Source organism: Lissotriton helveticus, chromosome 8 (assembly GCF_964261635.1).
Source record: "Lissotriton helveticus chromosome 8, aLisHel1.1, whole genome shotgun sequence".
NCBI lineage: Eukaryota > Metazoa > Chordata > Amphibia > Caudata > Salamandridae > Lissotriton > Lissotriton helveticus.
The window spans coordinates 974,604,822-974,629,086 of record NC_136069.1 but is presented as its reverse complement, the minus strand read 5'-3'; the positions used below and the strand labels follow the sequence as shown (position 1 = coordinate 974,629,086).

Genomic DNA, 24,265 nt, shown 5'->3' with positions numbered 1-24,265 from the left:
GATCACAGGTAAGTAATCGGAATTCGTAGTACATCCAGTAAGCGCCACAGAGCTGCGTAGCAGAGAGATGTAAAAAGGGGCGCAGCCTGCACCACCTCTCTGCAACGCAGCGCAGTGGCGCTTCCTGGAAGCACCTGGCAGGCTACTTGGCCCCCACGGTCCCTCAGGTTTGAAGTGGAATTTTTTCACCAACTTAAAACGCGCCACAGGGCGTGTTTGCACACATCACGTCAGGGCCCGTCCCCTCCCTTCACCATTGTGTAAACACAGCCTGTCACCGTAGTAAGTTGAGAGATTAAGTCCCCTTCAATCCTAAGGGTCCTAGGGTCAAACTAGACCAAAAGGTACCTACAGTAAGCGCCACAGAGAGGTGTAAAAAGGGGCGTGGCCTCTGAACACCTGTCTGCAACACCGCTCCCTAGCGCATACTGGAGATACCTGTTGGGCTATTTGGCCCTCAGGGACCCTCAGTATTGAAAGAGAATTAACTCCCCAACTTAAAATGTGCCACAGGGCGCGTTTGCACTGTGGTGAAGGAAGGGGGCGTGGCCTGAGGTGATATGTCTGCAAACACGTCCTGATGCGTGTTTTAAGTGAGAATTAATTCCCACCAGGTACCTCCAGTATGCGACAGGAGGCTGCGTTGCAGAGAGGTGTTCAGAGGCCATGCCCCTTTTTACAACACTCTGCAACGCAGCTCCGTAGCGCTTACTGGAGGTACCTGGTGGGCTAGCTGGCCCCCAGGGACACTCAGGATTGACAAGGAATTAATTCCCCAATTTAAACCGCGCCAAAGGGTGTGTTTGCACACATGTGAACTCAGGCCCCGTCCCCTCCCTTCACCACTGTGCAAACGTGCCCCATGGCGCATTGTAAGTTGGGAGATTAACTCCCCTTGAATACTGAGGGTCCCTGGGGTGCAACTAGCCCACCAGCTACCTCCAGTAAGCTCCACAGAGCTGCGTTGCAGAGAGGTGTAAAAAGGGGCGTGGCCTCAGAACACCTCTCTGCAACGCAGCTCCCTGGCACATACTGGAAGTACCTGGTGGGCTTGTTGGCCCCCACGGACCCTCAAGATTGAAGAGGAATTCATTCCTCAACTTAAAATGCACCACAGGGCAGTGGTGTTTGGGTAGTGTAGGGGGTCGTGCCGAGGGTAGTGTTTTAGGGTTTAGGTTAGCGTAGTGGTGTTTGGGTAGTGTAGGGGGTCATGCCGGGGGTAGGGTTTTAGGGTAGTGCAATAGTGTTTGGGTAGTGTAGGGGGTCGAGCCGGGTGTAGTGTTTTAGGGTTTAGGGTAGTGCAGTGGTGTTTGGGTAGTGTAGGGGGTCGTGCCGGGGGTAGTGTTTTAGGGTGTAGGGTAGTACAGTGTTTTGGTAGTGTAGGGGGTCGTGCAGGGGGTAGGGGTTTAGGGAAGTGCAGTGGTGTTTGTGTAATGTAGGGGTCGTGCTGGGGGTAGCGTTTTAGGGTTTAGGGTAGTACACCAGTGTTTGGGTAGTGTAGGGGATCATGGTGGGGGTAGATTTAGAGTTTAGGATTGTGCAGTGGTGTTTGGGTAGTGTAGGGGTCGTGCTGGGGTAGATTTAAATTTTAGGGTAGTGCAGTGGTGTTTGGGTAGTGTAGGGGTTCGTGCTGGGGTAGATTTAGGGTTTAGGGTAGTGCAGTGGTGTTTGTGTAGTTTTTGTGCTGGGGTAGTGTTTTAGGGTAGTACAGTGGTGTTTGTGTAGTGTAGGGGGTCATGCTGGGGGTACTGTTTTAGGGTAGTGCAGTGGTAATTGTGTAGTGTAGAGAGTAGTGTTTTAGGGTTTAGGGTAGTGCAGTGGTGTTTGTGTAGTGTTGACAGTCATGCTGGGGGTAGTGTTTTGGGGTTAAGGGTAGTGCAGTGGTGTTTGTGTAATGTATGGGGTAGTGTTTTAGGGCTTAGTGTAGCGCAGTGGTGTTTGGGTACTGTAGGGGGTCATGCGGGGGTAGATTTAGGGTTTAGGGTAGTGCAGTGCTGTTTGGGTAGCATAGGGGGTCATCCGGGGGGTAGTGTTTTAGGGTTCAGGGAAGCGCAGTGGTGTTTGTCTACTGTAGGGGGTAGTGGTTTAGGGTAGTGCAGTGGTGTTTGAGTAGTGTAGGGGGTAGTGCTCACCAGGGAGTTAACTGGAAGTCTACTGCTGGTATTGAAAGTGATTGTTCAGTCTGCATGTCAGAATTTGCTAATTAAATAGAAGAGGATTTGAGATCTCTTTTAAAACATGCCCTTATTATACTTGAGAAAATGAACCCCCTCATTTTGTTACTTTTTAAATTAAATGTGTTAAGTGTTACCAGTTTGTTCCAATCAAGATGGCTTCAGGTGTGCCATAGTTTTGTCATTAGTAAGGCTGTTAGCGCTCAAGTTGTTCTTTAGAACACTCTGGGAAGCTGCAGTAGAACACAAAGCAATCAACTGACAGGCTGCTCATGTTGAAATATAACAGGAAGATATTTGAGATCTCACTTAAAACATGTCCTAATTTTTCTTTCTACAGCACTAACCATAATTTCTATGACAAAATAAACCCCCTTATTTTGTTCCTTTTTAAATTAAATGTTGTAAATTAAATGTTGTAAGTGTTACCCGTTTATACCAAATAAAATTGGCTTCAGGTGTGCCATACTTTTGTCATTAGTAAGGCTGTTAGCGCTCTAGTTGTTCTTTAGAACACTCTGGGAAGCTGCAGTAGAACACAAAGGAATCAACTGACAGTCTCTGCCCTTGTTGGATATACATGTTTTACTGAGAATGTCAGACTTCATTCTCACATGACTGAGAAAGATAATGTGAATTTACAGAAAATATGCACTCATTTTAACTTCTGGAGCACCTTCCAAACCTCTATGGGACAAGCATGAGAAAATAGTTTTCTCTCAAACATGATTCATGATATCCCAGCAGAAGACTTTTTCACATGGTAAAATCACCTTAGAACACACCACAATTCCTAAAATGAGTATGGTACCATCAAGAAGTGATTTATAATGTAACTAAAGTCTTAAAACCTTCTATTAACTGCAATGCTTTTTTTAATGAGGTGCTATCATGTATATTGGTTCCAAGATGGCTGCCAACACTTCTTGGATGAAGTGCTGACAGCCAATCATATCTCACAATGAGATGTGTCGTTAGGCTCTGCCCAGATATATATATATATATATATATATATATATATATATATATATACTTTTTTCCTTTAATATCTAAAAAACTACTAAACAGATTGACACCATTTAAGCAAAAGGCACGAGTCTGAACTGGGGACTACCTCTTTGCCAAATTTGGTGTAATTCCGTTCAGCAGTTCGGGCTGTAGCTGCGGCTAAAGGTCCCTCATGGAAAATTGCATGGGGAAAACACGTTTTGGGACCCCCCTTTTTTCTCAGGCCCCCGCTTCACGAATCACCCCGAAACTTTCAGGATAGGAGCGGAGCGGACCGGGCCATTAGTTTTGAAAATTTCGCGAAGATTCGCCAACCGGCGTCAAAGTTATTCCAAATAGAATGTTGCAGATTTCCTATGGAAAATAGGTCCTAACTATATATACCTACTGGCGACCGCCAGTAGGTGTGTGTGTGTATATATATATATATATATATATATATATATATATATATATATATATATATATATATAAGTTACTCCCACTATTTCTACAGCGGGCATCTTGCAATGATGTGGGATTCCTTCTGTTGTATACTTAATAAGTAGACAGTGTTTACAATGTAGCAGTTTCTTAAAATCTAAGCAATGATTCAGGTCATATTTATGTACATTTGCTGTGCCGATTCATAAGAAGATCAAAATAGTAATTATATATACCAGACACAAGATGCCCTGTTTCCTATTGGTTTATGGATGCTGCAGTGGGAATCACATGTTTTGTCACTTATTCTATGTAAGTCAAGTAGCTTGGTTAAAGATACATATGATGAAAACAGCTTCCGCAGGCAATGTTTCCGTTGTGGCCCAATCCACAAGTTCCAAAGAACAAACATAGTTGTATACAATCCAATCTACAGCCGCTGATGGTGTTCCAGCCAGTAATGTGGCTTCAGAGGTATAACCAGGATCCATGACTTCAGGAGCCGAAGCATCCAATGAAGGCTCATGAGATGCGTTCTGTGGCAATGGAATCGCATAGGACAACACAGAAAATCAATCTTCAGCAGACACATCAGCAGATCCATATCCTTAGATTCAACAGGATGCATTCCAAGGCATATATCCAGAGCACACTCTAAAGTGCACAGTAGACAGCAGAACAGGCTGAATCCAATGTAACCTTACAGGTCGAAAGGACAAAGACCAGTTGCTATTCAGTTCTTGAAGCAAAGATGAGTCAAAACACTGTCTCATGCATTCACAACACAGTAGCACATTTGGCAGTTCCATTACCATTTGGCCGCAGGGTGGAACATCCATTGTGGAGCAGCAAAAATAGGAGCAACATACCTACAATCAGAAAAAGTTCCAGTGGTATGCCCCCAAAAACGCTGGAAACTAGGGAGTGAATGAAAGATGGAATCACTCCGAAAACAGACTGGAACATGCTAACAAAGCAAGCCCCAACCGCTTTAAAAAAGTGTGTCACTCCCGCAATATCAAAAGCATTAAATATGCAGTGTTAATATTAGTTAATTTTAGTTTATTAGTCAATTAAAACCATAAACAAAATCACACAGTTAAAAAATACATAACAAATAAAAAGTAAAATAGATAAAAAGCAGGTATGTCATACAACTAGTACAACATCGACTCTTCACGCTACATACCCTTTGCTTTCTTCAACTTTCCTTCCTAGAGATTTTAGTTGGGATATTAAACACTAATCTATATGAGATAAAAAGTGACTAAACAGGAATCGATGGTTACCCCGCTGTCTAAAAAAACAAGCCTTCCACACAGATAACTAAAATGTCCCTCAAGTAAATTAATATATGTAGTTAAAATGCCTATAAGCGGGACTAAGGGAAGTATGAATACAGTGCCAAATGGACTGTGAGATCCCGTGTAATTATGCAAGAATTCACATCATTAAAAATACAGAAATAGATAAAGTAGTTATCTAAGTCTAATAGTATAGGGAACTACTAGTTTCATTCCTAGCAGCCCGTCCTTCACTGTTTCTGTGCGTGCTAGGTTAACATCAAAGGTTTCCAAGTTATTACAATTTAGAATTACATTCAGGGACCCCCTCCAGATTACACATCGGGTATCCTATTTGCTGATCATTATCTTAAAACAGATCAATAACTGAGTCAGTCTAATGTTGAGCATGGTGTTGTTTGGGTCCATGGACTCCACCAGTGCATGCCAGTAGGACCTAATTCCCCGTTCAAGGAACTCCCGACTTTATAGAACTCGTCGTTGAACCATCAAAGCAGGACAAACACTAACAATGTGAAGCAGAGATTCAGGTCCCTGGTGGCATAGACGGCAGGACAGGTCTTCACTTTGACCAGACATCCTCCATTTTGGCATGAGGTCTAGCGTGAGTATTTCTCCAAATCTTAGGCCAAAAACGACTGTTTGATCTTCCAGTGGTACGGTGCAGCTAGCAGGGCTGATTATCTTAGATTGGTATACGATTTCAACACCAGCCACCCGTGGCGACGTTTTGACAGGGTTTCTTTGTCTGCCATCCAACTTTGCAGTTTAGTAGATTTATTTACAACGTTCTTAAAGACTTGCCCAGAGATTTTAGAATTCCAAAGGTCACCCAGATCAAGCGTCGTAACACTGTTTTCTAAAAATGTTTTGTAAGCGTTGTTGCCCCTTTGCAAGTTAATTTTGATCCAGACTAGATTTGCCAGAGTGTTTTCCGCTGCTGATCGCAAGTTATAACCAAGCTTTACAAACGCCGCCGGCCAAGCGAGTGTCTGTTTTGTAAGCAGAAATTGTAGCCGGATTTGCGCTGGAGAAGCCAACTTGGGGAGCCTAACGATTTGTTTATAGGCTCTTATCAGTTTTTCTAACAAAAGAGCATCATCGCCCAACATAATCTCCATTCCGTATGCAGGGTTGGCAGCAGTTTGGCTTTCAGAACTAATCCAGTGGGCTTTAGATTGTGACCTTTATTAGATCTGGCCAGTGACAAGAAGCCATAGTTAAGGGCCTGCGCTATCGCCCTAATCGCCTTCTTCTAGGAAACAAAGGAGGAATTTGCGTCTATTTTCACTACTAAGTATACATAGAGTTTTACCTCCTCAATTTTGTTTCCGTTAATAAACCATTTTCGATTGATCTTGTAGGGACGATTGCACACCATCACACTTGTTTTTGAAGAATTTATTTTCAGGCCATTCTTTTCAGTATAAGCTCCCAGAGTGTTGAGCAGCCTTTGGAGTGCTATTCGCTGTTGCTGAACACCACCAGGTCATCTGCACAGAGGATATGTGACATTTGTTGACCTCCAACAGATGGAGCATGGGCCATCTGTTCTTCAAGCTCAGTGGAAAGATCTGCCAAAAATAGGTTAAAAAGGAAGGGAGCTAGGACACAGCTCTGTTTTACATGTAAATGTAAATGTAAATGTAAATGTACAGGAATTTATATAGCGCAAATCACCAAGCGGTTTCTAAGCGCTTGCTTAGGGAACCCGTCCAGGTATTCCCCTGTGAGATAACCCCGGCAGGGTATCCGCAAGGTGAAAGCCAGGCATCCCGCCGCGAGGGGCCGTTGTGGAGATTAAGCAAGCTATTGCCCAGAGTCGCAGAGTGTGAACCCGTGAATCGAGTAGGCACCGGAGCGAGACTTGTCGAACCCATGGACATTTTAGGACTCAAGACCCTGCCGAGCCGGGAATTGAACCCTGGTCCCGGGCTGACCTCTGCTTCCAGGTCTGCCTCCTCTAACCAATGAGCCACACTTCTACCTAAGGATGTTTGAAACTTCCTTGATAAGCAAGAGCCATCTCCGATTTTGACCCCGGTGTCGGAATATACCAGCCTGATTGCTTATAGGATGCTCAATGGGATGCCACATTGCTGAAGCTTAGCCCATAATTTGTTGTGAGGGCACAAGATGTTTAAAAATGATGAGGGATGTTACTGCGTAGTAGCGATTGTATTTCAAAAGTAGACTTTGCAACTTGGGAGATCAAAAGTCTCTCTAGCAGTTGTTAAAGAAACAGCTATTGAAGGCCAAACTGTCACCTCTCTGACTCTACGTGCATGTGGAAAAAACATATTGTTACAGCAAGTCACAACCCTGGAAACCGTCACCACATAGGGTACTCCCTATTTCATCCCACAACAACCTTCAAATTCAGCATCAAATAGCTTCCATTTGAAAGCAATCTGAATGCCGGCAAAATCAAAGCAGCTGGGGCACCTTTCAGACAACATGCTATGTTTGCCATAGGCGCATTACGAACGCCATGAAGCACGACCTTCTTTCAAACGAGAGAATGGGCAAACAAATTTTCGGAATCTTTTCCGCTGAGAAATACTTCAGTTTCCCCATTCCTACATCTGAAATTCTCATGCACAAATTCGTCCCCAAATACCGCATATCTGTCTGATTGAAAATGTTTCAGGCAAGACGTGAAATGTAATGTATAAATTGGCAGCGCGATAAACCTGTGCATTAACCAATCAGCAAATGGTGTTTTAGCCACTGTAAACTGTAATTTCTCTAAATGCTCTATGCTTAACATTCTGTACGTCACATTCTTTTTCACCATTATTCATAGCAAACGTATTAGATTATATAGCAAAAATAAATCAGTCACGTTTACATGTTTCTATGGCATGTGAACAGCTTTTAAAGTATGTAATTTCCAGCTCAATTGCATGATTGATCTAAGCTGACTTTGCCCATGTTGTAAGAGGGACATGCCACTTTGTCTGATGTCAACTGCTGAAGACACAATGTTATTTAGAGAATAAATCGAGGTTGACAGCATAGCCATCCTGTTTTCAACTACAGCTAATGCCTTTTCTAAGTTAGCTCTGTCAATTTCACATATTAGTTCAGCAGCTTCTTGCTGGGAAACTTTCCAAAGCTCATTATATATTGCAAATAGAAAGCACTAATGACGCGGTGTTCCCATACCCAACAACATATCTGTAAATCCATGTTATCAGAAAGGAGAGACAAGTGTTCTTTGACCTAGTCTAAAGTGGAATGTTGTAACCATTGTCAGCCTAACTTTCCCACACTGTATGTAGTGGCAATTCCAGTGTGTTGTGTCAGTATATAACGTGGGTCTGGTCAATTTATTTTGAAATCCTTCGCACTGTTTCAGGAAGTGCATGACAACCATTAGTATCTCATGGTCACACATCTGGACCAGAAAGTGAAGAATCATAAGTGCCGTTCCGTATCATATTGTTGAGCTGTTCCTCTGTGTAATTTGTAAAGAGTTGCCAATAATTAAAACGTCAATTGTGGAAATGTTTGGTGTATTCATATCCTTTATTGTAGCCAAGCTTAGGTATGATGTTTTCTGTACTGTTTTATTCAGAAAAATAATTTGTCTCAGTATTAGACACTCTAAACAAAGCCTCATTGCCCTGAATTTGCCAAGATGTTGTTCCCCAAACAGATTTCAAATCAATATTGTCTTTCCAAAAGTAACAACCCAGTACAGTCAACTGGGAAATAAAGGAAGCCAAATAAATGAATTTAGTTTCGTCAGCATATTTTTCTTTGCCAAGGAAGAGGAAAGTTTAAAATAATAAGACACTCGGTCTAACAGGGTTGTTACCAGAAAAAAAAATGCAAACTTTTGCAGGTACGTTTTTTAGCTACACACTGGTGGTTTTGGGCAATGTTCGATTGTGTATAATTAAAAACTGTTCGTGGAGTACTCTCTGTGTAAATATTGATGTGCATAGTTAGAACAGAACATTCCACCATAACTAGTAGTTTTACTACACATTTCTTCACTTTCACTATGATACTCTAGCTCAGAAAGAACAACCAAACAGATTTGACATCCCAATCAGACAAGCTTTTAATGCCACCGAGCAATATTTAAAAATATATAAGGGACCTGTAAACTCTCAGTAGGACCCACAATATCAAATGGGACGTTATCTCAAACAATGACATCCTGGACAAGAAATGCAGAAATATTCACTAGGGGCTGGACTCTTTGCACTTCATGTGATTAACAATGAGGCTTCAATAGCTCAGTAACTAGTTTGACAGCAGATCGTGTTGGGAGATCATGTCCCTTGAGGAGCAAAAAAAAAGTAATCACAAATCCAATCTAAACAAAAAGGAAATCCTAGCGTAAATCCAAGGTCGAACAAGGCATGTCTGTTTAAGCCAAAAAATAAATGCACAAATCCCATGCAATTGTGTATCTGAAAAATCTAAAGCAAAGTCATCGATGTGGGTAAAATAGCCAAAGGTACTCTGTGAAAAACAAGAACATCATTGGGCAATGTAGAACTGGTGGATACCGCCAAAGGTGGATCATAATAAACAACTTCATTGTTATTAGTGGTAGTCGAAGACTGTGAATTAACATACAGTATGTGTTTAGTGTTGGTAGATGTAATTGGACGTAGCAAAACTTCAGTGTCTGATGTCTGCCGCTGGAAAGTAGACATAGTATTATTTAATACTTGGAAAGGGATTCCCTGTTTAGTAGTGAGAGGAGACAGGTAACTACCCAGGAGCTCTCGTGACCTACTATGTCAAACTGGCCAAATGGTGTGGTTTTATGAGATCTATGGACCCGCATCTCCTGCATTTACAACCAGCAAGGGGTGGCAAAAGTACTGTTCTGGTACCTTCGACTGCCAGGACTGGCACCGGTGCTCTGTAGGATTGCCAAATTCCTTTCTGCTGGCAATCTTTTCTCAAACTAGATCTCCAATCTTTGGAATCCAGACAGGAGTTGCTGGTAGCACTTTTACTTCTCCAGTGGCAACACACTGTGTTCGTCTGAACGGTCATCTGGGACGCCTTTCATTTCCAGTAAGACAGCCAAATGTTCACCGATGCCAAAGGCGTATCCACACCAGTGTACCAATGATTATTAGGGTCCGTAACCCACATATGGAGTCCAAACAAGACCTCATAGGGAGTCCAGCCGCCCAAGGATATTCTAGGCAGATTATTTAAAGCTCGCTGGACTACATACCAATGATGGATCCAACTACGACCTGAACTTATACTCTAGCCAATAAAGACCGTTTTAAGTCATGATTTTTACTCTCTGCCATCAAATATCCCTCAGGATGATATGGTTAGGAATAATGCGCAGCCACACACAGGGTGCCCATGGTTTTCCAGAGAGTTCGAGAGGCAACGCAGGTCCCTAGTCCGAGCGGAATTCAGCTACTGCATATGTCCAGATGATGACTTACAAATCTTTAGAAGAGTTTGAGCATAAGCTGATCACTGCGGCCATATCCAAAGGAAAAAGCAGAGTTTAGAGACATGCAGGGGTCGTGATACACACACAACAAGGGCTTGTTTGAAACTAGTATAGGGGTCTGCGGTGGGAGTGTTAATATGGATGCTATTAGTTATGGACAAATGTCACAGCTAAGGACATATTGCTTGTTCTGTTTGTAAAGACCTGGTCACCAATAGTGTTGCTGTAGTAGTAAAACTGTAGTGGCCACACCTGCACCAGCAGAAGCTAACCCCTCATGAGCAGCTATGATCAATTATTTTATGAGGTTTTAATTTGGAATTAATTGATTCTCCACCCCGAGAATACGAGAAAAATGAATGTTTGGTGCACTTAGTAGGTTGCTGGATATTATTTTAGGTAATGATAGTTAATGGAGTGCCAGTGCATGAAGCATTGACCGCTACCAAGATGTCTCCATCCACTCTCATACGAGAACGAGTAATCGTAGCTAAGGCCGCAGTCTGGACTGTTATCTTTGTGACTTCATCAGCCAGTGAATTCCCAGCAACGTACATTGCAACACATTGGTAAGTAATGTATGAATTACATGAGCCAGTAGCAGACATTCTTACAAACGTGCCACCTTTCCCCAAGGCAGCTTGTGCTTGATAATATTCCCTTTAGAATTTCTGAATCCATTCAGGTGCCAATAGTACAAGTGCTCAATGTAAGACTGGACACAATAATTCAAATTGCATGCTATTAGTGTGGGGATTTTAGGGCCAGTATTTTATAGTGCCAGTTTTAAAGCTGTGAGTTCTGCCAGCTGTGCAGTGCAATCACCTAGTGATTGGGTAAATGGTTAATAGGCTGGAAGACTCTGGCCCTCACCCCCCCCCCTATGCTGCGCAAGAGGCAGAGTATTGATGCTCATTTCCAACTCCTGCCTCGGCAGAACCATCATTATAGACTATAATGTCACACTGGTAAAGAGGCAAAATGCAATAACGCACAAGTTGGTCCTATTCATATTACAGGAATTCTTGTGTTTGCAGTGTAGAGTCAAAGACAGACTACATCAGTAGCTGTTAAGGAAGTGGCCCATTGTATCCATTAGGATGTAAGGCTTTTACATTAGGAACTCTGGCCTTTGAATTAGCCTCTAAGGCTGTGATGGGAGTCACAACAAGTATGCATTTTGCTTGAGTCAATAATCATTCCTTTATAACAGAAGTCCGCCCTGCAATTAGTATTTTTTTCAGAAGTTGGAAAAAAAATTCTGCATTGGAATATAAATGCGATTTATACGCGAATAGTACCATATCACCTTCACTGAAAGTGACATGTGTAGCCTGTGGTAACCGCAATTCCGCAGACACCAAGTTTGTGGTGATAACACGTGTATGTAAATGTTTTGATGAAAGCATGTCACTTTGCAGTGATCTTAGAAACAGTGTGTGTTCTAGTGTCCCATGTGTGCTTGACAATTCTGGACGTATGAAATCCTAAAACTGTTTTACCCGTTGTGCATAATCCTGTGAGTATGTTCTACTATAGTCGAGAAAACCCCAAAGTGATTGTAGCTTTTTAATTGTGTTTGGTGGTTGTGGGAATGCTCCACGAAAATGTGGTGCTAGGCTTTTGCTTGATAACTCTTACCCCAAGCACAGGACACTGAGATGGGTAATTTTAGGTTTTTTTGGAAGCTGAATTTGTAGCCATTTTCAGCAAATCCCATTACAATGCAATCTACTCAGGCTAGATGTGTGTTTAAATCATCACCAGCAATGTATAAGTCTTCAACATGTGACAATGTGGGCAGCTGGACTGCCAACTACTAGTTGGGGGGTCCTGCTTCCGCCACGGTGCCGGTCAGACTTAAGTCCAACTGGCATCATAATCAGGTCCTAAGTCCAAAGGTAGAAATCTTGACTGGGTGAAGATACCAAAGGTTTTCAGACCATGGACTTGAAATCTGACCTAAAGTTTTCTGACTGTGGATGTGAAAACTGACTTTCTGATTGGAGCTTTTTACCAAATTTACAACACTAGGCTTACAATCATTTAATGTCACTTCCCATGATGTAATTTCTATCTTCCCTATATCTATGGAAAAAAGTTCCTACCTAGTGACTTTGTTTTCAGAATGAAACGTGCCTGCACTCTAATTAAACATAGTATTTAGTAAACCAACAAATGTCCTCATTTACAAATAAGCCACACTATAAAGGATACAAAATACCACAAACCTCTACAGCAACATACCAGGCATATATTACTTCTTGGGCGGATGCCTTTTTCCCTAAAAAGTTGTGCTATGCTCAATAAAACCAAAATATTGTCTGTCACGTTTTATTTGAGGAGAATCCTAACCAAACTAACAGGGCGGTATACCTTCTTAACACTTGAACTGCCTACGGAAACATAGGAGAACAAAGGAGTACATAGGTAAACTATTAAAACATGAATTTATATTAATAATTTAAAGCATCAACACTTACGCTCCTGACTTTACGATTATAGAAGTTGGAATGTCAGCAGTGTGTTCTTGTACATTGGCAATTTCACTGTGAAGGCATGAAGGCAAAGTTGTAGCAGTACACTTGGGAAACATTTCTAACTCTGGAATGGCACCATCCTAAAAAAAACAGGTTAAGAAGTAAAAATTGCTGATTACAGCATTCAGGAAAATACATCTATTTATCCTATGTCCTATAATACATTTTGGCTTATATTTCAGTCATAAACACCAAAAGCAGTAGACAATTTGAGTCAAACCCAACAATGCCACAAATCGTTTAAAGACCACAAACTCAGTTAGAGAACTCTGCAGTGACAAATATAAATTCTGTTAGATGTATACCACAAACACAACACCCATGAAGGTACTGGACGACCATCTGCCCTTTACAGAGGACAGTGACACCTACTTCCGCAAAAGCTTTGATACACAGTCTTAAGATTCTGCTTTACATGCCTTCAAATGTTGTCTACAATTTCCAGTCTCTGCATGGAACTGCTTGGACCATTCATCTCCGGAAACTGAGTAATAAGCTCATACATAGATGGTACCTAGTTATTATACCCAAGGCAATAATCTCTGGAGCACACGGGTAAGCTCATAAACTTATTTCTCAACATAGATACAGAGATGGCTCTCTCATCTTTGAAACTTAAATTAAGACTAATTCAACTTCTGCTACAACCAAGGTTATCTTCTTCACACACTCACCGGGTGGTGGTAAAAACAAAAAGTATCCTCAAAGTGTGCCCAAAGTAAATCTACAACACTTCAACAAGGGGTCATAAAATTCAGGCATTGGGCAAACCTCTGCAGAAAAACAGTGGTGCTCAAAATGGGTAATTTATTTTAATGCTGAGTACATATTTTATAATCATCCTTTTTTTAATTTTAAACATTTATATTATTTATTAACAAGTCACAATAAGCATATGATACTCAAGTAATATTAACCTATATCAAGTGACAATGTAAACACTTCACAAACATCCTTTACCGTGCGGACATCAGTGTGAACATCTGCACACCCCATAGGCTCCACCCCATAGGCTCCACCCCATAATCCTATGCCCACACACAAGTAATACAAAAGGGGATGATGGACGGAGCGTTTGAGGAAATCAAACACTCACCCCCAGTCAACTGATCTGGGTTTAATCCATCACCATTCTTTAGCCCACTCAGCCACCCCATTTCAGATATGGCCATATGCAAATCAGTCCGACCCTGTGCCTCATGGGAACAGTCCAGCCCGAACTGCCAAGCCATGTCTTCCATGGACCGGAAACAAGCATCCTGGGACCGGTTTCGGATTCATAACCCTCATCAGCCAGGCTATCTTGAATCCGGAACGGTGATGGATCAAACCCAGATCTTTTGACTGGGTGTGAGTGTTTGATTGGCTCAGATGATCCGTCCATCACCACCCCCTTTTGTACCGCTTTGGCTGCCATAAGTGTGGCAGGGTATGCTCAGACGTGAGTCCCTTGCTCACTTAGCCACTGGATTCAAGCAAGCCGGGCTGAAGACGGCTGGAATGCCAGAAACCGGTCCTCGGAAGCTTGTTTCCGGTCCAGGGAAGACATGGCTTGGCAGTTCGGGCTGGACTGTTCCCATGAGGCACAGGGTCAGACTGATTTGCATATAGCCATGACTGAACTGGGGTGGCAGAGTGGGCTAAAGAACGGTGATGGATCAAACCCAGATCTTTTGACTGGGTGTGAGTGTTTGATTGGCTCAGATGCTCCGTCCATCACCACCCCCTTTTGTACCGCTTTGACTGCCGTAAGTGTGGCAGGGTATGCTCAGGCGTGAGTCCCTTGCTCACTTTGCCACTGGATTCAAGCAAGCCGGGCTGAAGACGGATGGAATGCCAGAAACCGGTCCTCGGAAGCTTGTTTCCGGTCCAGAGAAGACATGGCTTGGCAGTTCGGGCTGGACTGTTCCCATGAGGCACAGGGTCAGACTGGTTTGCATATATCCATGTCTGAACTGGGGTGGCAGAGTGGGCTAAAGAACGGTGATGGATCAAACCCAGATCTTTTGACTGGGTGTGAGTGTTTGATTGGCTCAGATGCTCCGTCCATCACCACCCCCTTTTGTACCACACACAAATAAACGCATTTATCACCAAAATATATACTATTGGTCATTCACTTCTTTATCTCAAATCCAGGCCCTGTTACAGAATCTATGAGGTCAGTGTTGGCATAATGGCAAACCTAGATATCTTTTCATGAGCCCAAACCTTCTCCCATGTTTCAAGATAACGCTACCCTATCATAAAGCCATCTCCATGCCCATGAACCAATCAATTCATCGTCTTGTGCCTCAAAACACAGACAGCGTATTGCCACAACTGCATGTTATGTCTCATTCAGCCGGCACTACTGTCACGCAGCACAAATCGTCAGGAACCCATCTGCCCACATCCACAAACGCGTCAGATGCAGGTTATTTTTATTCACACCCCAAACATAGCCTATAAGAACAAGTTACTTACCTTTGGTAATGATGTATCTGTAGGAGACATAGGTTAGTTATAGATTCCTTACCTTTGAATTACCCCCAGGCGTCAGACTGGACCTGGAGAATGTTTCTCTTAGCAGTCATCGGGATGATGTTGCGGTGTCTACTTTCAATGCCAGAACTGCAGAGCCATGCAATACACTGACCACTGGTGCACATAACTAGGGCCCTGAAAGTGAGTCCCTATCCCTGGAAGTCAGTTTGCAGAACAAGGAGGATGGGTGGGGCGTAAGGAATCCAGAACTAACGTATGTCTCTTACAGATACATTGTTACCTAAGGGAAGTTACTTGTTCATCTGAAAGAGATGATTAGTTATAGACTCCTTACCTTAGAATAGATATCCCAGCAATGCCAACCCCGAGGTGGGTCTGCAAACTAAGTTCGCACCAGAAAGTCCTGGAGAACAGAATGGCCGAAGTAGCCACCTCTCCAGACTTGACTGTCTAGGCAATAATGTTTGGTGAACATGTGCAGGGATGCCCACGTGGCTACCTGACAAGGAGTAGAAACTCCACGCCCCATTGCAGTAGTAGCTGCTGTTGCTCTGGTGGAGTGGGCACGCAATCAATCAATAGAATTTGTATAGCGCGCCACTCATCCGTTAAGGTCTCAAGGCGCTGAGGGTGGGGGGGAAATCGCTACTGCTTGAACAGCCAGGTCTTGAGTTGTTTTCTGGAGTTTGGCTGTGGTTCCAGCGTAGAGGGTGTTCCTGTAGTCCAGACGGCTGGTGACAAGGGCCTGGTTGACCGTCTTCCTGGTTTCGGTGGGGATCCACCGGAAGATCTTTCGGAGCATGCGCAGGGTGTTGAAGCAGGATGACGAGACGGCGTTGACTTGCTTTGTCATCGTGAGGGAGGAGTCCAGGATGAAGCCCAGGTTGCGTGCGTGGTCCGTTGGCTTCGGTGCGGTGCCCAGGGCAGGGGGCCACCAGGAGTCATCCCAGGCGGAGGGAGATGGTCCGAGGATGAGGACTTCCGTTCAGTTTCAGACGGCTGAGCTTCATCCATTCCGCGACGTCTTTCATTCCTTCCTGGAGGTTGGCTTTGGCGGTGGCGGGGTCGTTGGTGAAAGAGGATCAGCTGGGTGGCGTCGGAGATTATGTTGAGGTTGTGTTGGCGTGCGATGGCTGCGAGAGGGCTCATGTAGACGTTGACGCAGGCCCACTGGGGCTTCCTTTGTTGCAAAGGAGTAGCATATTTTCATGCATAGGAAATCCCATTGAGAGATGGTGCGTTTTTGTACAGCCAGACCTTTCTTAACCCCCACATATCCAACAAAGAGTTGAGCATTCACATGGAAATCTTGTGTGTGGTCTAGAGAGAAAGACAGCACGTGTTTTGGGTCCAGACGGAGTCTCTCCTCTTTCTTGGAAGGGTGCTGAGGTGGGAAGAAGGTGGGCAAAGTGGTGGTTTTTCCTTTATGGTAAGAGGTAACCACTTTCAGAAGAAAAGAGGGACTTGTGCGAAGAACTACTTTGTCCGGATGATCAGCATAAAAAGGGGTTTTGGAAGACAGAGCATGAGGCTCACTCACTCTGCCAGCAAAGGTGATGGCGACAAGGAAAGGTCTTCCGAGTAAGGAGTCTGATAGAACAGTTATGTAGCGGCTCAAAGGGAGCACATATAAGGACTGTCAAGACAAGATACAAGTCCCACTGGGGTATTATGAAAGGAGAAGGAGGGAAGAGAGGAGTAATGCCCTTTAGAAATCTATTTACAATAGGGGATTTGAAAAGAGAAGGCTGATCAGAAAGGCGAAGAAAGGCAGATATGGTCGAAAGGTAGTCTTTAAGAATGCCCTGGGCCTGTTGTGCCAAAGAAAGTATATACAAGAGAACCTCTGAAAGAGGGGCATAAAGGGGATCCACAGCCTTTGCTATGCACCATGCCATAAACTTGATCCATCTGCAGGAGTATACCGTTTTAGTGGAGGGACGCCTGGCTGCCAAAATGACATTACAGGCTTCAGGAAGAAGACCAAATGCTGTCAACTGTTGCCGCTCAATCTCCATGCAAGGAGGTGGAAGCTGGACAGGTTTGGGTGGAGGACCCTTCTCTGCTGCTGCGACGGAAGATACTCCCTAAGAGGCAGTCTGATCGGTGGATCGTTGGCCTTGCTCAAAAACTCGGGGTACCAAACTCTTCATGACTTTGACGTGGTCGCACTTGATCTTCTTCAGCACTCTGGGTAGAAGTGGTACAGTCCGAAAGGCATACAGGAGGCCGCAGTTCCACTCGCGACGAAAAGCGTTGCAGAGCGAGTGTCGCCTTGGAAATTCCAACATGCAGAACTGCTGACATGGCGCGTTCTTTTTGGTGGTGAACATATCTAACAAAGACCCTCCTCGCTGCTGAAAGAGACCTTGCACCACCTCCAATTGAAGACGCCATTCGTGATCCACCATGCACCTGCAGCTGAGTTTATCCGTCCCGGTGTTCAGAGAACCTGCCAGGTGTTGAACCACCAGGTATATGTCCTGATGTTCCAGCCATGTCTAAAAGCCTCTTGACATATGGTCCATGACCCCACCCTGTTTGTTGCAGTTCCACATGGTGGTGGCGTTGTCTGTTATTCGCAGACCCAGCTATAAGATTAGATGCTCTTTTGATGCTACAGCATATCATCTTGGATACTTAGAAATAATTACTTGGTAAGAGCATCCATTTCCTTTTAACAATAATATCTTATATGTCCATAGGTTGAACATCTATCTTAGGATAAACTATAGTTAGTTTGGGACCGAATGGACACATGAACATATACATGGGGTATATAGAATTATTCAATGACGTGATGGAAATGCGACATCTAAAAGTTATGTAAATAATTGTATATAAGAATATATTTTTCTAGTGTATATATATGTGTTAGAATCTCAATTGAGGTGGTTTTTTGTATTTTTTATTCACTATGTGAAGGTCATTGTAAATATGGTGATGTGAATTGGCGACTTTTTATTGTTTATATAATTTCAAGTGCAAGAATAAATACAACAATTTCTATGTTATTGAATACCTTGAGTTGCAATCTATTATTATGTAAGCACCCTAAATGTATTATTTATACATATATTATATATTTTTTTAGTGCAATAGACGGCTACCTGATGAAGGCGTGTATGCCGAAACGCGCCTTGTAGACATCTGCCGCACTGCCTGCATCAACTTTACGTCTACCATCATGTATCTGTGTATACTGTTGTTGGTCAATGAAATTAATTCTATGCAGTTACTATAATGAATCCTATATGCACAATTGAACTTTTTGATCTATCAAATGAATTATGAATATAAAATATAAAATAAGTAAATAAATCGTTTTGATAATTTATTATGTGTTTATTTATCACTTTGAATAGGGTGGTTTATCTCTTACATTGCAATATTCTATACATATAGAGGTATTCTAACTAAATAGTTTCTGCTGATATCAGCTTCTAGCTATAATATTTTCTTACACTAGTTCTATTCCCTATGTTATAGCTAGCTGTGACTATAGGGGTCCCTTGTTTTCTATAAAGGTGGCGTTGTCTGTGAACACCTGCACTACTCTTCCTTTGAAAGAAGTAAGGAATGCCTTCAGTTCAAGACGGATTCCCTGGAGCTCCAACAGGTTGATGTGGAGCCCAGACTCCGCTGGAGACCAGAGACCTCTGATTTCCACCTCTCCCAGGTGGCCGCCCATCCCAGAAATTACTCATCCGTCACTACTGTCAACTCTGGTTGGGGAAGGGAGAGGGATCTGCCTCTGACCCAATCCTGGTTCTTGAATCACCACTGCAATTGATATGCAGTCCCTTCCGAGATAGGGAAGACGTTGGAAAGATTCCCCTGATGCTGCGCCCACTGGAACTTCAGGTCCCACTGCAGAGCCCGCATATGTCATGATCCACCAACAGGATGCAGGAGGCCATAAGGCCCAGCAGCCTCAGGGCCATTCTCATCGAAATCTGGGATAACAACCGGCATCATAACCCGAATATCCCGGACTCGCTGCTTGGGAGGATAAACCCTAAACTGTGCTGTATCCAGAGTTGCTCTGATGAAAAGGAGCTTCTGAGAGGGAATCAGGTGTCAGATTTCAGCACATTGATAGTGAACCCCAGCGAATGCAGGAGGTCCGCTGTAGTCTGGATGTGGGAGAAGAGAGCCTGGGGCGAGCCCGCCTTTAACAGCCAGTCGTCGAGACAGGGGGAAGACTGGCACCCCTGATCTGCACTGATTAGCTGCGACCGCCACCATCACATTTGTGAACACCTGAGGGGAGCTGGTAAGGCCAAAAGGGAGCACTGTAAAGTTTAAATGCTCGTGGCCTATCGTGAACCATAGGTAATGCCTGTGGGATGGCAGTATGAGGATATGGAAATATGCGTCCTGCAAGTTCAATCCTACCATCCAGTCTCCAGGGTCGAGGGCGGACAGGACCTGAGCCAATGTGAGCATCTTGAACTTCTCCTTCCGAAGGAAGCGGTTGAGGGCCCTGAGGTCTAAGATGGGATGCAGACCTTTGTCCTTCTTGGGGACCATAAAGTATTGGGAATAACAACTGCGACCTACTTCTGGCACAGGGTCCCTTTCGCTATCTCCCTTGGCCAAGACAGCTACAACTTCCTGGCGGAGAAGGGCCAAATGATGAAAGGATAGTGCCATCGAGGGAGGGGTAGTCTCGAGGGGTAGGGAGTAGCCCCTTAGGACTAACTGCAAAACTCACCTGTTCAATGTGATTTTTTGCCAGTGGGGGAGGTGATGGTGAATCCTGCCGCCCACTGGCCTCTGGTGGCCCTGAAAGGTCAGACTGGGAGGACGTGGAGGCAACTGCAGGAGGGTTATGGATGAAGTGTCCCGCCTAATGGCCCCCAGAACCAGGTCGCTGGGTCCCACGTCCGCAGCAATGCAGAGGCTCGGTAGGTTGCGTGGGCCAGTGGCTGGACTGTGTCGAACGTGGCGGGCACCCCTTCCGTAGCCACAAAAGGGGAGAAAGGCAGACTGTGTGGGGCGAGAGGTTGCCGCAAGGCCCAAGGACCTGGCTGAAGCCCTAAAATCCTTGATGCGCTCAAGCGCCGAGTCTGCTTTGTCACCGAAAAGGTGATGGCCATCAAAGGGCATGTCCAGTAAGGTGGATTTAACATCCTCAGAGTAACCAGACGTCCTCCACGAGGCATAGTGCCACAAGGCGTCTGATGAGGAAACAATCTGCCCAGAGAGTCGGCAGTATCCAGCCGACATTTGATGGTGAACTTAGCTATGTCTCTACCCTCTGCCACTGTGCGGGTGAAAACGGCGCAGGCCTCTTCCGGGCACTGTGGCAGCATTTGCGCAACCATATCCCACACCGTATGGGTATAACTGCCCAAGAGGCACGCAGGTTTACGACTGCAGCGCTAAGCCTCTGGAAGAAAACATCTTCTTCCCAAGGTGGTCCAGCTTCTCGGATTCCCTATCTGGGGGAGCAGTATGGAATGCGTCCTAAGGGGATGAGGCTTGGACCACCAAGCTCTAGGGGGTGGGATGTTGGAAGAGGAAAAGTAGGTCACTGTGCTCTGGCTTTGGCGTCGGGCAATCATACAGTCCACAGGAGCCGCTGTGCTGGGCTTGGACCAAGTGCCCAGAAGGACGTGGGTGAGGGTTTCATTAAAAGGCAGAAGGGGCCCGAAGAGGCAACAGCTGGTTGAACCACCTCTGTCAGGAGGTTAGTCTTGACAGCCACTATAGGAAGCACAAGGCCCAAGGCCTCAGCCACCCTACGCAACACCACTGAGTAATAAGCTCCCTCCTCCGTAGCCACGGTAGGGGGGAGGGCATGCCAAGGTCTGAGGAGATATCCAAACCACTGGCATCACGCAGGTACTCTGGCCAGTCCCACTCTTCAACCTGGTCAGCCAAAGGGTCCACAGACCCCTCCCAGTCCTCCTCCCCCTCCTCTGGTTGCCACTCAGAGTGGAAAGGAACACCAAGAATGAACAGGGGTATGAAAGTACTCACCAGCGCCGGTACATATGTTGATCGACATTGGTCTGGCGCTGTGTCTGGGGCATCGTCACTGGAATTGGCACCGGGGAAGGTACTGTGAGGTCGACCTGCATTGAACCGGATCCAGACCTGGATCCTCCGGTTCCCTCTGGTGCCAGGACTGGAGCCATCGGCATCGAAGGCCCAGGGACCACAGCCAAGTCCGCAGGGCCCAAAAATGTGCCAGCGGAGTTGGGCTGTCCAAAGATGCCATGAAGCAGTTCATAAAAAGCTCGAAGCTGGGCATGGGACGATCCGGCTCTGGGAAAGGGAGGGATGCGTGGAGCCGTCCCAGAAGCTGGCACCGGAGAGCGACGACACTCAAGTCCCTTCACTGCGTCAGCCGACGGACTGGGCGAAGAGCGATGGTGCTTATTTGCCTTCTTTGTGTGCTTCAACTTACTCGAACAGTGCGAAGAATTGGAAGACGAATGGTGATGGTGGCTCCACGATCGGTCCCGAGACCTCTCTTTTGGCCGGGAACTCGAGCGACGCGGAGCAGACTGCCAGGCCTCCAAGAGCTTTCAGGATCACTCCCGCATAGACTTTGGGTTCATGGCCCGACAGTCGGAGCACAACTTCGGGTCGTGGTTGTGAGAAGTTGGCCTGGCATATGATGTCCACTATTCTACTGGGCACCTTGCACCAGTTTAAAGGACCCTTATTGATGGCATGTTTAAGACAACCTTTATAGAAAGCTATCCTAGTGGTAGCTGTGGAGAGCAGCCTTCAGGTTAAGTCTTGAAGGAATGTAAAGCAGCTTGTTTTAACAGTCTATAACCTCTTGAATGATCAAATGAAAGTACAGCCCACAAGGTATATATATATAAAATATATGTATTTATTCTAAACACAACCCTTCTAGTCTCTTTATGAGGCTAGAGGCCAAAGTACAATACAAGGAACTTAATTGGCATACAATAAATTGCACAGTATACGTTTGACACCCTGGGGGCCTAACAAACCATATACTAAAATAGTGGTATAAGAACCACATGAGGGATGGAAGTCAGGCCTAGGGCCTGTAGAACCGTTGGGGCAACCAGGAACCACCCAAGGTAGCGACGCAGCAGAACCACGGGGGACGCATGCAGTGTCTAAACACAGCCGCGAATCACCATTGACTTTCCATGGAGAACTAACAAGTTACAATTTTAAAGATTAAGGACACTTAGAAGTGAACTACGATGGAACCCTTTTAGAGTAAGACACTTAGAGAGTCAAGACCCACAGGAGCACCGGAGTACTCATGTTACCTCACCCAGGGAAGCCGGTGCATAGGTGCCTTTTGGTGTTGGGTTTCGTCGTCGAATCCAGTGGAGAGCTTCGAAGAAGTGCTGCAAGCGACCAGAGGAAAAGTGTCCGGGTGGATCCAAGGATGGATCGGAGATGTGAAGATCCTGAAAGCTGAAGGGACAGCATCTAGGTCACTAGCCAGTGACCAGGATGGCTACAGGAAGATGCCAGCCGATGTCGGGTGCTTTAAGGTGAAGTAGGTGAAGCTTGACTCTTCAGCCATGAGGACCAAGAGGCGTCGACGATGACCAGGAGCTCGATTCGAGCTGTCCCACGAAGGATGTCGAGTGCTGCAGCATCAGAATCCGGATTGGACCCAACAAGCCTTGGCAACAGCAACCGACGCAAGATGACAAGATTGGCTCCGGTGAGGACCAGCAAGGTCTGAGGGACTCACCCTTTGGAGGGGAGTCTGAGCTCGTCTGGAGCAACCAGGAAAGCTCAAGAAACAAAGGATTGTCCTTCGTGGGGACCCACTAGCCAACAGACTAGGGATCGCGATGGAGCCTCGAGCTGCGGTGAAGAAAACGGGCCTAATGTGCTCGGGGCAAGGGCAACAAAAAACCCAATGCACAACTTCGGGAAGTAGGTGCCGTTGCAACATTGCAGGATGTCCAGGAGATCCGGTCCCACGTCTCTTGTGTCAGCTACAGGTCTCAGCTTTGCTGGGGACTCGTGTCAGCCTCAGATGTCTGGAAGCCCATGTCCTGTGTCGCAGATTCTTCGGGATCTGGCGGGAGCCTCGAAAATGCAGACCGGCAAGATGCTCTTTGGTGCATGTTTGAATAAGGAGGTCACTCCTTGACCCCAAGGGAGATTTCTTCCGTCTTCCAGTCGATATGGAATGTCGAAGGTCCAAGATTTCTTCTTCAGAGTTTCGTACAGGGTAATCTAAAGTCCTAGTGACTGGGTTCCTATACTTATACCAAGTTTAGGGGTTGGACTATCTATGGGAGGACCTGGGGAGGGGGTGGTTATACCCCTTCCCCTTTGTCCGTTTTCGCGCCAGAGCTGGGGCAGAGTGCCCCAGCAACCGGTTTGAACTAGGAAATGCATGGAGCACCTTGTGTGCCCCAGGCAGTGTCTGCAAAGCATTCACTGAATGCAACCCACCCTGCCCCAATACACTAAAGTCTGTCTGGGGAGGTGCTGGCACCTCCCTGGACAGGAAACCTATTCTCCAGGCCTCCCCTGCCGGAGTTTCGTCCAGCAGCAGATCAGACTCGTGACTGTGGCAGCAGCATCCATTTTGTGATGCTGAGGCTCTATTTAACTTTAACCAGGTTTACGAGTGTGTACATGTCTTCTCCCTCTAGAAGCGTGGAATACTACCCTCGCCGCCAAAACTGGCGGGGGAAGGGGGTAGTATTCCAAAGTGTTTGACACCAAACACGACAGGTTTTGATAAAGCCAAACCAAAGTTAGCATTAACCGCTGGTAGGCATCTGAAGTACCTATGCCCTTGGTATCTAAGGTACCATATACAGGGACTCACAAGGGTAACCCAGTAACCAATCTGGTATGTACCTAAAGTACATGCAATCCATTTTTATAGAGAAAGCAGATAGT

The 24,265-nt window shown here is 45.3% G+C and overlaps 1 protein-coding gene across 1 annotated transcript in view; it reads right to left on the bottom strand.

The window, feature by feature from the left end:
• CRYBG3 (crystallin beta-gamma domain containing 3) overlaps positions 1 to 24,265 on the bottom strand; it is a 1,541,789-nt gene that overhangs the window by 850,038 nt on the left and 667,486 nt on the right. Inside the window, exon 8 of the mRNA XM_078657810.1 lies at positions 12,842 to 12,978. Within this exon, the coding sequence (XP_078513936.1) occupies positions 12,842 to 12,978 (137 nt within the window). The remainder of the gene's footprint in view (positions 1 to 12,841; positions 12,979 to 24,265) is intronic.